The 16,762-nt window shown below is 37.1% G+C and overlaps 1 protein-coding gene and 1 long non-coding RNA gene across 3 annotated transcripts in view; one reads left to right on the top strand and one right to left on the bottom strand.

Annotated features, from left to right (window-relative positions):
• STK32A (serine/threonine kinase 32A) overlaps window positions 1–16,762 on the top strand; it is a 112,118-nt gene that overhangs the window by 42,312 nt on the left and 53,044 nt on the right. For both annotated transcript variants that reach the window (XM_032477048.1, XM_032477047.1), the window contains exon 5: window positions 15,795–15,968. In XM_032477048.1, coding sequence (XP_032332939.1) covers window positions 15,795–15,968 — 174 coding nt within the window. The remainder of the gene's footprint in view (window positions 1–15,794; window positions 15,969–16,762) is intronic.
• LOC116662760 overlaps window positions 14,195–16,762 on the bottom strand; it is a 30,740-nt gene continuing 28,172 nt past the window's right edge. Inside the window, exon 3 of the long non-coding RNA XR_004318782.1 lies at window positions 14,195–14,369. This is a non-coding gene — a long non-coding RNA (uncharacterized LOC116662760). The remainder of the gene's footprint in view (window positions 14,370–16,762) is intronic.

The raw sequence follows: 16,762 nt of genomic DNA on the forward strand, positions 1-16,762 counted from the left end.
TTTAAGTTCTATAGCTTTAGACTGGTAAAAGAATTCAGAAACATAATTATTCTTGATTATCTTAATTATAGTTGGCCCTTTTCAATTCCATATAAATTTCATAATCAGCTTGTCCATTTGCATTTTAAAGCTACTGGTATTTATATTGGGTGACATTGAATTTATAGATTAATTCAAGGAGAATTAATATATTTTTTAACTATTCAACTTTCCAATTTATCATACACATATGTATAATTAAAGTATCCATTAATTTCTCTCTTTGGTATCAGTTTTTAGTGTACAGCTCTAGCATGTCCGTCTTTAGATTTATTTCTAGGTATTTAATGTTTTTGACATGATTACAGATAGTAATTGTTTATCAGATTTAATTTTCCAGTAGTTTATTGCTTGTTTACCAAAATACAATTGATTTTTAATACTTTGTGTCCAGTGACCTTGCTAAATTATCTTATTCATTCTACCAGGTGGCCTGTAGATTCTTTTGGATCTTCGATATTAACAATCATGTCATTAACTAATAATGACAGTTTTAGTGCTTCCTACCTTTTATTTTCCTGCCTATTGTATTTGCATTGAGAACGATGTTGCATATAGTGGACATCCTTGTGTGTCTGTCCTGATTTCATGGAGCAGGTTTTCAGGATTTCAAGATTTCATATGATGCTCGCTGAAAACTCTTTGTAGATATCCGTTAGGACAGTAAGAAAGTTTTCTTTCAGTCTGAGTTTGCTAGAAGTTTTTATCACGAATGGTTATTAAATTTTGTCAAATGTGTTCTTTTTAATTGAGATCATTTCTGTTATGTAGTGAAGTAAATTAATTCATTTGCCAATCTTAAAACAACCTTGATCCTAAAATAAACCCTAGTTGGTCATGTTCTATTATTTTGTAGATACCACTAAATACTATAATATATATTTTTAAATTATAACTTAATATATTTTTATTTATAAACATTTATTTTATTATGTGTATGTTTACATTTTTAATGTGCATAAACGAGTTTGCATGCAGAGTATGAGCAAACAGGAAGGAACTGGTACTGTAGGCTAGAAAGGGGAAGGTAGGGGAACGAGCTACTGGAGGTGGTGAGATGGATGTGATTCAGGGCCCATGCAAATGGGCTGCCCTTAGGTAGGAGCCAGAACACTTCTCTCACTGAACCAGGAGGGAAGGCGGAGTGTGTAAGTGTATATATCCCTAAGGTGGTGGATTTGTAGGTAGGCAGATGAAGTAGGTCTCGTACCACTGCTTCTGTGACATGAGTCATCATTCTCTATTTTTAATAGAGAATGAGAATTGGACTTGCTAAATATCTATTTGAGACTTGCGGTCCTAAATTTAAAGTGAATCCAATCACCATTGTTTGTGTTTTTCTCCTTAGCATGTACTTAATAGATATTGGTTAGTTTTTGTTTCTGTTTTAAAGTATATAGGTGTGTTTAATCAGGATTGATGTTTCATTGGGAGAGATACCCTCACTCTGACAAAATCTGATGAATTGAAAAGTGTATTTTGAGGAAGTAGACTCAAGAAGTAGATTCCTAGGGGAATCCTAAGAAAATCTAACATCCGTGAGGTCACTGTAAGCTAGTATTTTTGAGGGTTTATTTTTTAGCTGTTGTGCTAAAATATTACGTGCATAATCTCATATATCTTCAAATGCTACCTCCTATAAAATAGGAATAGTATTGGTCCCTTTATAAAGATAAGTAGGCTAAAAGATGAGAGGTTTGATTCCTTGCCAAACCCACAGAACCAGAAAGTCATGGCAAATCTAGATTCTAAATCCCACCTCCACACCCCCCCCAATTATTTAAGATGCTCAATGTTAACTTTTATTTTACTGTTACTTATATATGTGTCATTACTTCTAAAAATCTGAAACCAAACTTTACAATTTATACACAACAACTGCAAAATCAGTTTTAAAAATTTCAAGGAGCCACTTAACTTCATGAGTTATAATGTTTTAGTGAAACAAAATCACCACTTTTAACTTAATATATTCCAGTTTGACAGTATGACATGATGCCTATTCCTGCTTTCCTAGGAGAGTTCCAGGTACTGGGTATCAGAATTAGAGATGGATGGAAAGCCTCAGGAGATGGGAGCAGAGGTGGGAAAGATCAAAACATTTCTGAAGATTCAGCTGGTCTAGTTTGATGCTTAAACACTAGTCAGGGGAAGGGAAGTCAGATGCATTAAAAAGGGCCAAACTGGGAGAAGAGCACAGAGGGCAAAGTAAGAATCTCTGTATTTGGTAGCAGTGCTGGAAGTCCTCCCACTGCCCTGGAATTCTGAGACGGGGCAGCTAGATCAGTAAGGAAAGAAACTGCCTTTCTGGCTAGAGTTGCAGAGGGGCAGACAGTGCCATGTGCCGCGGGAACTTTTCCTCTAGCCAATCAAAATGTGTAACTGAGCACATCCTGGAACCCTCTCGGCCCCGTAAGGGCCTGCCTAGCCACTCTCTGAATCACTAGTGGCAATTTGTAACCCCATCAATGACCCAAAGTCATCTCACTTAGACTGTCTCTCTGCAGGCGGTCTATGATCCCCACAAAGTGCAAAAATTGTTCATTTTTCCTCTGGACCCCTGATAAATTCTATGGGTAAGATTCTGATTTAATTGCTCCTTTTCCCCATTGCCTGTTTACTGGCTGTCTAATTCTCTGAGGTAACTATCTCAAGAGACTCTGGAGAAAATCGTAATAGTCGTCTCTTCCCCAGAGAAGCTTCATACATAACATCTCCAGAGACAGATGAGCTGACAGATCACAAAAGCATCCAAAGCTCAGTCCAGAGAAAGGTCAGAAGAAAATCAGCTACGCCATCAGCAGGTGGGGAAAATAACCTGTAGCCTGTTACGGGTGGTGCGTAAAAGTCATCCCCAGTCTTTTTCATTGTGTAAATTGTGTATTCTTGTTCAGTTTATGTGAAGTTACAGTTTATGGTTTGAATCAGACAAGTGTATTACTGTCTTTGAGGCTTGTATGACCCCCTGCGATCAAATTAGGTCCCTCTGATATTCTCCTGCACCTTTCTTATACAGCCCTTACGGCATTTTATAACTACATGTTTGTTTGTGATGATTAGATTTAAGAAGGAAGCCATATTCCTTAGTTTACTCTTTTAGCCTCAGCACCCTGTACAAGTAAATAAATATACAATAAATAGCTGTGAAATGGCCACTGAATAAACAAGTGTCCATTATGTACCAAGCTGTATAATAGGGTTACTGATGGGTAGGAATGCACAAGTTCCCCAAAGTGTCCAGTCAAATGAGGAATTCAGGCCAAAAATGTTACTGGTATGAATATAATACAATGCAACTCTCTCTAGTGAGGTTTCTATAATGTTCTATAACAGAGGACTGGCTGGGTGCTGTGGAAGGGCACAGAGGGACAGCATCTAAGTTATGTTCGGCAAGAAGAGGTCAGGAAAGATTACAGTAGAGGAGAAATGAACACAGACACTTCATGTCTCCTGAGATGTACATACAAGTTTCTTCTGGCTAAAAAGGAAGCTTTAATGAACATGTTTCATAACTATTATATGGGAGGTCCCTCAAATCCATTCTTTTCACTGCCAAAAAGATCTATGTAACTCTAGATTTTCCACATTTATGAATTTTAGATGTATGAATATTGAACCTGGATGCACTGTACACACAAGATACACAAGCGTGGACGAGGTCATTTATGTGTGTTTTGCTGGGGGCGTTTAAGGTGTGTTTTTTCTCTTGGAGAATATTATAAGGCTACTTATGAGACAGAGAAAAAGCACGTTATAAGTTTCAAATCTTCTTACTCAACTGTTGGGTTTTTCTGAAGATGAAAACGCCTGGAAATTTGACAACACATTCTAGAGAGAGAACGTGGGGAAATGGGTGCTCTCATGTATTCCTGGTGGGAATTCAAAATGATAACACCCTCTATGGAGATAAACTTGGCAATATAGAGTCTCAAATTACATATGCCTGTACCCTTTGTTTTAACAAATCTTTATCTTAGCAAATCCACTTCTAGGAATCTACCCCAAAGTAATTCTGGCCGAAATACAAAAAAGACAACCAGGATTTTCAGTAAGGAGTAAGAGGCACTGGTATAATACTGATGAGATTAAGAGTTGCTATAGTCTTGAATATAAACTGAAAATATCATTAAGAATTTATGGTGCATTTATCTTCTGTGTCATTTGTGTATGTATGTGTACACTGTGCCTACACTTACGTCAAATATCTATGTCTATTCCCAGCTCTGTCCATTGAAAAAACCTAGTAACAATGATAAGCCAGTTGCAACAAACACTTCTGTCACTCAGATAGTCTGGGGGAGGAAATATACAAGATAACCGGGAATATCTTTTCATATCAGAAAGTCATAAAGCTATCAAAACCTACTAGAGTCATGTCAAAATAACGTATGATCCAAACTGGCTATATTCCTACTGACCAAAGAATGGACATTATGAACATCATTAAGGGTGATAACATGAAACCCATGAGTTCATTATGATTTTTTTTTAAAGAACTTATTGATTGCTTTGGGAAGATTCTAGGAAACTAACAAACTATTTTGAGAAGTTGTAAGTAAAAGAAATACTTCAAAGTATTTGTTTTACCTAACCTATATGAACTGTATCTCAAAGTAACCAAATAATTGGTGAAAGCCAATTTCTCTTTATGAAAAGTACTTGAGGTAAAATATAAAGGAGAAATGGTAGGATTCAAATATTACAGCGCCGAAGGAATTTTTAGATTTAGACATTCAGATGATTAGTGGCTGAAATATCATGAAAAGATAGACTTAATTACATATCTCCTGATCAAAGTACACACCACCACCTGTAAAGCAGTCTTCCCTCCCTCCCCCAAATCAAACCTGAATCTGAGTAAAACTTAAAATCTAACCACCAATTTTCACAAAATTCAGAGTGTTGTGGAACATAGAGAAAGCCACGCCAGGCATGCAAACAACGGCATGCAAACAACAAAATTCAGACTGTGGAAGTGCCACAGGAAAAATGCTTTTGTTTCTTCAACAAAAAATTACTAAGAATAAAAGAAAAGTTGGTCAGGGAAACTATAGAATAAAAAAGATTTTAAAGGCACATACACCATGGACAAAATATGGACCTTCTTTAAATCCATTTAGAGGACCCAAATATTCTATAAAAGTTCCTTTTTTAAGAGCAAACATTTTTAGGGGGAGGGTACAGCTCAAGTGGTAGAGCGCATGCTTAGCATGCACAAGGTCCTGGGTTCAATCCCCAGTACCTCCTCTAAAAATAAATAAATCTAATTACCTCCCCCTCAAAATAAAATTAAATAAATAAATAGGTAAATAAAAGCAAACAGTTTTAGAGAACAGTAAGGGAATTGTAAACATTGAGTTTTGGATGAAAACTACTAGTCTAGATGATTTAAATAGTTTATAGATGCTGACTCATCTGTGTTAGTTCCTTTCCTTATGGGAAAACATGGATCATTTTTCTTTTTTAAATTGAAATATATCTGACATATAACATTGTGTAAATTTAAGGTGCAAGCATGTTAATTTGACACAAATGTATTATAATAGGGTTGTCATCGCGATAATTAGCACCTCTGTCACATTACATAACGATCCTTTTTTTAGTGGTTGGATTCATTAAATTCTAACCAAGAGGCAAGCGTATTGATTATAATACAGTATTGTTGTATCTGTTCACTACACTGTGTTTTAGAGCTCTAGGCTTATTTACTACTTGTTGGAAGGAGACAGAATATATTAAGTCTATCAGAGTAGAAAGAAATATTCTTGTTGTATTTACTAGGCCTTTTAAATACAAAAATATAAATAAAAATAAAATGACTTATAATCCTACCATTTAGAGAACTGGTTATCTTATTTTTAGAAAAATGTTATGCACATAGCACCCTGTGTGTGTAATGTTTCTTTTCCTTTTGTGCTTGTATGTGTATATGTTTAATATATCCTTTTATGTATACTGTGTACTATAATGAATATTGCAGTATAAACATTGTCCTTTCCCTCATTTTGTCTCATAATGTAACACCTTGGAAAGCTTTCCATATCCGAATATACACCTGCTTTATTTTTTGAAAATTCCTGTATAATCAGGAACATGAATTTACCATAATTTATTCACATGCTCGCCTGTTGATAGGCATGCAAATTGTTTTGATTTTTGTATGATGCAATGAGTATCCTTATAAGTACATCTTGATACAATTTTCCAAGTATATCCATGGTGAAAGTTTCTAGGGGTGAAATTATAGGGTCACATGCCATATGTTTTTTAAAGAGGCATTTCCAAATTGTCCTCAAAGGCACTTTCACCAAACTGCCTTCCACCCAGAGCGTATGAGAGTGCCGGGTTCTCCTTGTTCACACCACCAGTGGCTCTCGCCAAGCCTTGATGGACATGTTCTCCCTCTGACACGCTAGTGAATAGGAGTCAGACATGCTTGTTTAGACTGTAAATTCCCTCCCTCCAAATTTATAGCACAGAGAATTTAGATTCTTGTCTCAACTTGTTTCCAATGTTATCCAAGCCATTAACCTTTTTTTTTAACCTCAGTTTGTCATGCATGCTGTGGCATTTCAGTTAAAACACACACACACCAACAACTGGGAATGGTTTTTATAAACTACTGAAATCGACTTTTGCAAACCTTGGGTTTTCTGGGTTGTCATGGTAAATTCATCAGGTAAAATAATACTAGTTTGGTTTTATTTTTTTATGAATTTCACACTAGGTACACTTTGGAAACTTACTGCAGAACCACAAGAGGAGCAATTTGGGCCACTGCTCCAAAGAAAGGTTTTAAAGTTCAAATTGGTATGTATCAAACGGGACAGTGTAGCCTAACCCACTCTGCCCATTCCTCTTCTCACAAGGGTTAATGCTTTTCTTAACCTGTGAAAACCCTGCGGCACTCACTCCCTGGTCAGAGTCTGGAAAACACAGGTTAACTGTTCCATCAGCTCAGTGCACAGGACAACATTGGTTCTTAACACTTCCATGGAGATCCCTGGCAGAAGATCGGAAATGTCCCACCATTGGAATGAGACTACCTAAAATGCATACAAATTGAATTTTGAGAGTTGAACTGAAGGGCATTTAAATAATTATTCTAGTCCCTGACGGGATTTTATTATAAGCTTTAGATTTTTTTTTTTTTTAGAGAATATTAAAAGCAGCAAGGTCAAAGCAAAAAATAACATACACAGGGACTCCCGTTGTATCAGCCGATTTTTCACTGGATGCTTTTTGTCTCATGAACTTTACTGGTAACTGCGGATAGCACGTGTATTAACTGGTGGGTTTAGATGCAATCCTGCCTCCACAATTTCCTAACGTGATTCTAGAGCAAACATTTAACCTTTCTACACCATAACCCCTTTTTTCCCTAATCAATATGCTCTTTTTTCGGCAATAATTTTATTGAGGTGTATTTTACACATCATAAAATTCACCCATTTCATGGGTACAATTTAGTGATCCTAAGTAGTTTTACTAAGTGGTGCATCATCACTATAAATCAATTTTAGAAACTTTTATCCTCCCTGTTAAGATTCCTTGTGCCATTTTAGTTAATCTCCATTCCCATCCTGAGCCCCAGGCAATTGATAATCTATTTACAGTAGATTTATATATATATAATATATTATATATATAAAATATAGTTTTATATAATATATATTATACAATACTTATAAATATATAATATAAATAGAAAAATAAATAATATAATAAAATACATATATATATGTGTGTGTGTATATATATATAAAGTATAAATTTGCCTTTTCTGACAGTTTTGTAAGTATGTAATCTCGTGCTTCCGGCTTCTCTCATGTAGCATGTTTATGGAGTTCCTCCATGTTGTAGCATGTGCTATTAATTCCTTCCTTTTTAGTGCTGAATAGTATGTCACTGTATGGATATACCACATTTTGTCCATCCGTTTACCAGTTGATGGACATTTAGCTTGTCTCCAGTTTTTGGTGATTACGAATAATGCTGCAAGGAATATCTGTGTACCAGTCTTTGCATGGAAATATGATTTTATTTCTCTTGAGTAGATACCTAAGAGCGGCACTGCTGGGTGATACGGTAATTTTATGTTTAACTTTTTGAGAGACTCACGAACTGTTTTCCACAGTGACTGCACCATGTTCACTCCCACCAGCAATTTATGAGGGTTCCCGTTTGTCCACATCCCAGAGCCAACATTTGTTATTGTCTGTTTCATGTATTATAGCCATTCAGGGGAGTGTGACATTTGTGGTTTTCATTTCCATTTCTCTAACGCCTAATGATATGGGCATCTTTTCCCGTGTATCTTCTTTAGTGAAATGTCTTTTCGTATCTTTGTCCACTTTTTTCTTGGGTTATTTTATTGTTAAGTTGTAGTAGTCCTTTGTAAATTCTGGGTATAATCCTGTATCTGTTACATATTTTGCAAATAGTTTCTCCTCGTCTGTTGCCTGCCTTTTCACTTTCTTTTTCTTTCTCAGTTTGATTAGGTAGAATTATTACAGTTCAACTGCACATACACATGATATCGCATGTAAATACATATATACAGTTGCTGCACATTTTTTTTTAGTTTGCATATATGAACTGATTATTGTTTCTAAGAACAGATTAGAGCTTTGGCCTTTTCATTTTCTTATGATGTATTTTGAAGTGGAAAGGTTTTGAATTTGGATAAAGTCTAATTTTTCAATTTTTTAATGGACCTTGCATTTGGTATTGTTTCTAGGGAAATTTTGCCTAATCCAAGGTCTTAAAAATTTTATCCTATGTTTTATTCTAAAAGTTTTGTTGTTACATCTGTGATCCATTTGCATTCATTGTTCTGTATGGTGTGGAGGTCGAAGTTCATCATTTTTGGAAGGAATATCTAATCATCCCAGCACCATTTGTTAAACCAACTGTCTTTTCCTGGCACCTTAGTCAAAAATCAATGGACCATAAACATAAAGATATATTTCTGAATTCTTAATTCCGTTCCATTGACCTATACATCTTTCCTTATGCCAGGACCATACTGTGTTGGTAACTATAGCTTTATAGTACATTTAGAAGTTGGGAAGTGAAAGTCCTCTGATTTTTTCTTCTTCAAAATTATTTTGACTATTCTAGGTGTTCTGCATTTCTCTATCAGTTTAAGTGATGCATGTCAATTCATTCAAAAACAAGAAACTGCTAGAAATTTAATACGAATTGCACTGACTATTGATAAATTTGGGCATAATTGATATCTTGACAATATTTGAGTCTTTCAATCTATGAACATGGAATGTTTATCCAGTTATTTAGATCTTTTTTAATCTCCCTAAGCTTTGTAATTTTCTGTGGCTTGCTTTTCTTTGCTAAATTGATTCCTAAGTATTTATAATTTTTGAAACTTTTGTGAATGCAATTGTATTATTAATTTTATTTCCATATTATTTATTGCTTGTATTAGAAAAATACAACTGATTTTTGTATATCAACCTTATATCCCACAACCTTGCTATCTTGTTTATTAGTTCTAATAGTTTTTTGTAGATCCTTTTTGATTTTCTATATGCAGAATCAGGTTGTCTGTGATTAAAGGAGGTTCTACTTCTTCCTTTCCAGTGTGCCTGCCACACCTTCCTGCCTTCTTTCCTTCCACTCGTCCTTTCTTTCTTCCACTGGCTAGGCTCTCCAGCACTATATTAAATAGAAGTGAGAGCAGATGTTCTGGTTTCTGACCCTAGAGGGAAAGTATTCATCTTTCCCTATAAAGTATGATATTCACTGCAGATTTTGTTGCAGATACCCTTTATCAGACTGAGGAAGCTCCCTTCTATTCCAAGTTTAAGAGTTTTTATCATGAGTAAGTGTTGTATTTTGTCAAAAGTTTTTCCTTTTTCTACTGAGAAAATCATGTTTTGTACTTTATTCTATCAATATGATGTACTAGATTAATTGATTTTTCAGATATTAACCCCACTTGGTCATGGTGTATAATTTTTTAAATACGTATGGATTTGGTTTGCTATTTTTTTTTTTGAGGATTAACCCTAAATTCCCATCATCAGTAAAAATGAGGATAATGATATTACTTACCTCACAGGTTTTTAGTAAAAATTAAATGCAATAATACACATAAAGGACCTAGCATGGTATCTGATACATAGTAAGAGCTCAATTAATGGGAACCATGTTGATTATACCATGGACAATAAATATCTTCATATAATTACTTCATATAAAATAATAGGAAAGAACTACATAAGTTAATCTGCTTACTACCAGGACTATATTACATTCACGGATGGAAGAAGAAAGGTAATTATAATAGCTAACACCCAATACTTGCTGTCTTCCACGTACTGTTTTAAGCACTTTATGTATGGTAACTTCATTTAATCTTCTCAACAGCCCTAGGAGGTATGTACCATTATAGGTGGGTATGCTGAGGGCATATATAATTTGCTCCAGTTATAAAGACATTAATGGGCAGAGTTGGGATTTGAACACAAGTAGTCAGGCTCCTGACCACTATGCTGTAGCGCCATGCCTTGTGTTAATTACTTTGCAAACATGATATTTAATTTACCCTTTGCCTCATGGTGCATAAAGCTATTTCCAATATACAAATATCCTCTCTGAGTTTCAGTTTCCTTTAAGGGACTTGCTCAAAATTCACATGTGATAATTTAAACCCAGGTTTGTCTGAAGCCTATGCATTTTCCATTTGTATTTTACTTAAGTATGTTTTTAAAGTGATGCCACCTTTAATGAATCAGTGTCTTTTTCTCCAAATTCTGAGAGCTTTTAAAAGTGATAAATAATCTCACCATGCACTTCCTGTGCTTTGCTAGATGGAGACATTAGAACTGACCCTTGTTGAGGTCAAGTCTGAATGAGGATTTGACACAGTAGTTCTGGAATAGGCAGCAGGTTCCCCTAATGTCATGTCACCCACAGGAAGAAATGTACTTCTAATCACAACCCAGTAGATATATTCACAGAAACACACTTCATACTCACAAAAACAATGTTTAACTTTCCATGTTAATAGTATTTATTCTGTTATTCAGTCTATCTGATTTCTTCAAAAATAGTGCTTGTCAGAACCAAGCAAGGTGATTTCACAACCCGTTGGTGGGTTATGAGCCACACTTTGGAAAACACCCATGGGAAATTATGTTAGATCTCTTCTGCTCAGATTTAGATTTATCTCAGGGTGGCCTCCATGAGACAGTTTTAAGCTGGTGAGTGACTTCTCGGAACTGATTTGGTAATCATGCTAATTTCTAAAAATAGAACGTAAGGAATGGCTACCAGACCACCCAAACTTGAGTTTTCATCTTGCTCTTTCTCTTTCCTTTCTTTAGTTCATTCAGGAATTTGTCACTTTTTCTATGACTATTTGTAGAGTCTACAGCATCCAGGTAGTCAAGAATGAGTAAATGCAGCCATGCATCCTGATGGCAGAGTGGGAAGGAAAGCAGTTAATCCACAGGAAAATATTATCCAAAAGGAAAATACTTTCAAATTCTGTTAAGCTGTGTGGACAGGAATATGGCGTGGTGTGTAACAGAGAGGCCTAATTCACTATGGGGTGTTAGAAATGTCTCTGTGAGAAGTGCCGCTTGGGCTGCGACTGAAAGCTGAATAGAAAATAAGCAGACAGCATTGTGAGTGCAGGCCCAGGTCACACCATACACATCACAATCTTCTAGGGCTGGAGGAGGCATGAACTACTAGTTGATAAATGGAAAGAAAAGATCTTCAAGCTAAGTCTGGAAAAATAAACCGGGCCAGACCACACAGGGTCCTGCAGACCATGGAAAAAGGTGTAGGGTTTTTATGAGGCTGGAAAACATAAAAATCACATTGTAGATGCCTGGTGTGTAGAACGGACTGGAGGGGTCCAAGATTACACAGAGAGGGCTATAAATAGTCTGTGGCAATAGTCTGGGTCAAACAGGATGGAATGGGGGGTGGGCAGGGTGGTGGTTGTCTGTTACTTTTCTCTTCTCTTACTGAGCAGACTTTACAATGCATTTCACATGCACTGGGACCAGACTTAATAATTTTGGAGCTGTCAATGAAGAAATAAATAAGCCATGATAGAGCATCACACACACAAAAAAGCAATGGAAATGCAAAATGGCCAAGGTTTAGGGAAGCTCTTACTTTTTTATTTTTAAAAAATCAGATTATGAACCTTCATATCCTAGTTATCACCAAACGGTATGATGCCCACATATTTTACTGGATATAGGTCTGGAAATAAAATACTTATCTTCTCTCCCTCCAAGAAGATAGGATCTGTAATAGAGGGCTTCTGATCTGATGTGCTGAAAGAGAAGGATGATTTGTAACAGCCAAACCTGGCTCCAGGGTGAAATAAATGTCTAATCATACTGGACAAGGGAAGCATGCTGCCTCTTGCCTGGGCTTCTTCTTTCTTTGATTAATAATCCCCCATGTGGTCGAACACTGTCATTGTCATTAACTTGGCAGACTTTACCAGTCTGTTCTTGGAATAAAAATAGCTTAGCCCAATGGCCAAAAGGTACATGAAAAAATGCTCAATATCGCTAACGATCAAAGAAATGCAAATCAAAACTACAATGAGGGATCGCCTCACACCAGTCAGAATTGCCATCATTAAAAAGTCCATAAATGATAAATGCTGGAGAGGGTGTGTAGAAAAGGGAACCCTTCTACACTGCTGGTGGGAATGTAGTTTGGTGCAGCCATTATGGAAAACAGTATGGAGATTCCTCAAAAGACTAAACATAGCCTTACCATATGATCCAGCAATTCCACTCCTGGGCATATACCCAGAGGGAACACCCCAATGTTCATAGAAGCACAATTTACCATAGCCAAGACATGGAAGCAACCTAAATGTCCATCAACAGATGACTGGATAAAGAAGCTGTGATATGTTTATACAATGGAATACTACCATTCCCATAAAAAAGAATAAAATAATGCCATTTGTAGCAACATGGATGGACCTGGAGATAGTCATTCTAAGAAAGAGAAAAAAAAAATGCCATATGATATCACTCATATGTGGGAATCTTAAAAAAAGAAAAGAAGAGGACACTAATGAACTCATCTACAAAACAGAAACAGACTCGCAGACATAGTAAACAATTTTATGGTTACCGGGGGAAAAGAGGTGGGAAGGGATAAATTTGGGAGTTTGAGATTTACATGTTAGCCACTATGTATCAAAATAGATTAAAAAAAGAAACAAGTTTCTTCTGTATAGCACAGGGAATTATATTCAATATCTTGTAATAAGCTTTAATGTAAAAGAATATGAAAACAAATATATGTATGTATATGCACGACTGGGACATTGTGCTGTACACCAGGAATTGACACACTGTAACTGACTATACTTCAATTAAAAAAAAAAAAACAGCTTAGCCCAAGCCACAAAAAAAATGTCTGTCCGTTCAGGATGAATTTAATAAGAACACTGTCCCCTACTTAGAGTTCAAAGTAATGGAAGAGGAGTCCTCTGGTCTTTCGCCACGTTCCTGACCTCCACCCTGCCTCCAGTGGGGAGCTGAATGCAGCCGATCGCTGCTCTGTATGCTACCCTAGTCTGCCTACACTGTTTCCACTGGCATGGAATTATGTTTATGGTTAGTACTCTATTCTCTTGTCTTTGGGTACCCAGTCCTCACCCATCTCATTTGCCAGCTATCTCAACGAGACCCATTTCACATTCCATGAGTCATCATTGTTTCTATTAGCTAAGGGCAGCCTGTGGTGCAATAGATCCCAGGCAGCATTACATATTAATTAGCACATTGTTGCTTCCTGAAAGACCTGTAAAACCCAACAGGTATAACGTGTAGTGGTGCAGCTGGGAGGACTGTGAACCAAAGAGCCCAGGTCCAGGCATCTATCCTGGTACCCCTTAAACCTATGACAGAGATGATCAGCCAGTCCCAGAATCTAAGTTCCTAAAAGACAATACAGTATGTACATATATGACTGAAACATTGTGCTGTACACCAGAAACTGACACATTGTAACTAACTATACTTCAATTAAAAAAAAAAAAAAAGACAGTACCAAGGATGTTCTTCTCACATTTTTACAAAGCACTTCCCATGTATTCTGTAATTCTGGAATTCTGTAAATTCCCACCAGGGACGTAATTTCTGATATCTTATGTATGAATCAGTCTTCACTGGTAAACAAAACTTCATTTATTGAACAAGCAGACAGCAAGGACTTAGTCTTCCTTAGAATGTTACTGCCTCAGATTAATGCTTCATTGACTTTCTCTTCTTTTGTTTCCAAGTCCTCTCCTCCTCTACCCAGCACAGCGATCGCTATAAAGAAGAAAATGTACTAAGTACAGTTCTCCCATCGATAGTCTACATTTGTTTTCTAAGCAAAGAACTGGTCCCTAGGAATTGGTTTGCATACCTGGCCACTGCTTTGCAGGCTCTTAATTTTTTGATTCAAATAAAACTTCAATGTGTGACCTCAGTGACGTGATGTCGAAAGAAATACGTCAAAAACAGTGTTGATACAGAGAGCCTTATTGTGACTAGAAATCATGCTGGTGCTTTGAGGAAAACAAATCATTGTAAGAGGAACACATTTTTAAAGGAGGCTCTTTGCAAACAACAGAGACCAGTTCTGCCCACCTGGGTCTCATTTCCTCCTCCCACCCCTCCAGCCCATGCTCCTTCAAGTGTGAAGCCCAAATCTGAGCATATGTCCTGCTGAAAGCTCTGCCATGTCTCTCCAACACCTGCAGACTCGTGAACAAGTTCCTGTCATGGGATCTTCCCTCAGTCTTCCTCTCCAGCCTCAAGCTTTCCCATCACACCTGTGATTCCAGTGAACCCAGACTATGTTCTTTCTCACATCTGTGCAAAATCCATGCTGTTTCCCTCTTTCGGATCTTGCTTTTGGACCTGGAGAACCCTTCACCTCTACCGTTGGTGAGGTGTCTGATCTTGTACAAATGACTTAAACTTCACTGGGCTTTGATTTCCTCATTTGTAAAAATGGGAGCATAAGAGCAGTATTGTGGGGTGGGCTGTGGTCCCCTTGGACAGTGTAAAGCCTGTCCGGGAGGAGTCACTCAAGGGAAAAGTCAGCAATATCACCTTCATTTTGTAGTTACTATTGTCACCATCTTTCAAAATTTAACTCAGGTTTCTCCTCTGCTAAAAAGCTTTCCCTCACATCCTCATCCCAAAGACTGGGTGCAATCCTTCCTTTTACTGTCCATCTACTTCTTCATTGCCCTTTTCACATCCTGTTCTTATCATTAATGTGGGTCATGGTCTGTTATAATCTTGCTCCACAGTGAAGTTGTTAGTATGGGGAAATATGCATGAGATGGTTCAGGGAGGCCTCATAATTCATAGTTTACGGACCTCCTGCAACAGTACAGTTAGGATAGGCTCATGAATGATAAGTGAGTAAATGGGGTTTTATCTCCTGGGCTTTACAGCTTTGCAAACTCTGTTAATGAGTGCTTGCTCTGTGCCAGGAATAACATTAAATATAATACTCATCATGTTTCATCTTTACTGTGATCCAGTGTGGAAGATATTGTTATCATTCCCATTTTACACACGTGGAAACTGAGAGTCTACACCTCCTGATGGACAGTACTCCCAAAGCCTGACCTCTTAGCTCAGGGATGCTCTGCCCTGATCTGTAAGGTGTCATTTGCCTCTAGGACTCTTTAGTGTGTAAATGTACTTAACCCACTTTCATTTCTAATTCCATTCCAGGTACTCCTTCCAAGACGAGGAAGATATGTTCATGGTGGTGGACCTGCTGCTGGGCGGGGACCTGCGTTATCACCTGCAGCAGAATGTCCGCTTCCAGGAAGACACCGTGAAGCTGTTCATCTGTGAGCTGGCCATGGCCCTGGACTACCTGCAGGGCCAGCGCATCATTCACAGGTCAGTCAAGTCCAAGGGGACAGCCTTGGACCGCATGCAAGGGATGGAACTCACAACCTGCAGCATCCAACAAGTCCTTGTTGAGCAGGACATCTAATCTTCACTTAATTCTTACAGTAGTTCCTTACGGTAGGTTTACTATCCCCACTTTGCATATTTGAAAAAAAAAAACAATTGAGTATATTGAGTTTAATTTGCCCAAGATCACAGCTGCAAAACAACAAGACCAGAATCAATGAGTGTTGGTACTGTCTTATAACTAAGCCTTGACAAAGAGAAGAAAGGGGGCCATATAGGAACTTAATAAATATTAAATGAATTAATTTTAAAAGAAATGGAGGAAGTACTTGGAGGGAAAGAAATAGAATGGGAAGGAACAAAATTCTTAGGGGAGAAAATGTGAGTCCTGACATCTGCCTGTTACCCACTCTACATCAAGTCCCTGTAGTGTGTGCGCTGCAGACAGAAGTCAGCAGAAGCAGCGTGTCTCCTTCACTAGGGGCCTTTGGGTAAAAGACAAACAAACAACAATAGTAGCTCTAAACCTAGAAAGACATTAGAGAGAAAAGGCTAATACTTTACATTTATGAAGACATTGGTAGTTTTGATGGCGATTTCCTATATAATATCTCACTTGACCTCTATAGTAAGTGGTCAGTGATCAGAGCAGGTATAGTTAGACTAGTATTAAATATGTGGTAACTGTGATTTGGAGACATGAAATTATCATCTAGGTTATTTATAAGAATTTCAAACCTAATCACCATCAAAGAAGCTATCCTTTACCTGGTTTT

This window comes from Camelus ferus, chromosome 3, assembly GCF_009834535.1.
Source record: "Camelus ferus isolate YT-003-E chromosome 3, BCGSAC_Cfer_1.0, whole genome shotgun sequence".
Lineage (NCBI taxonomy): Eukaryota > Metazoa > Chordata > Mammalia > Artiodactyla > Camelidae > Camelus > Camelus ferus.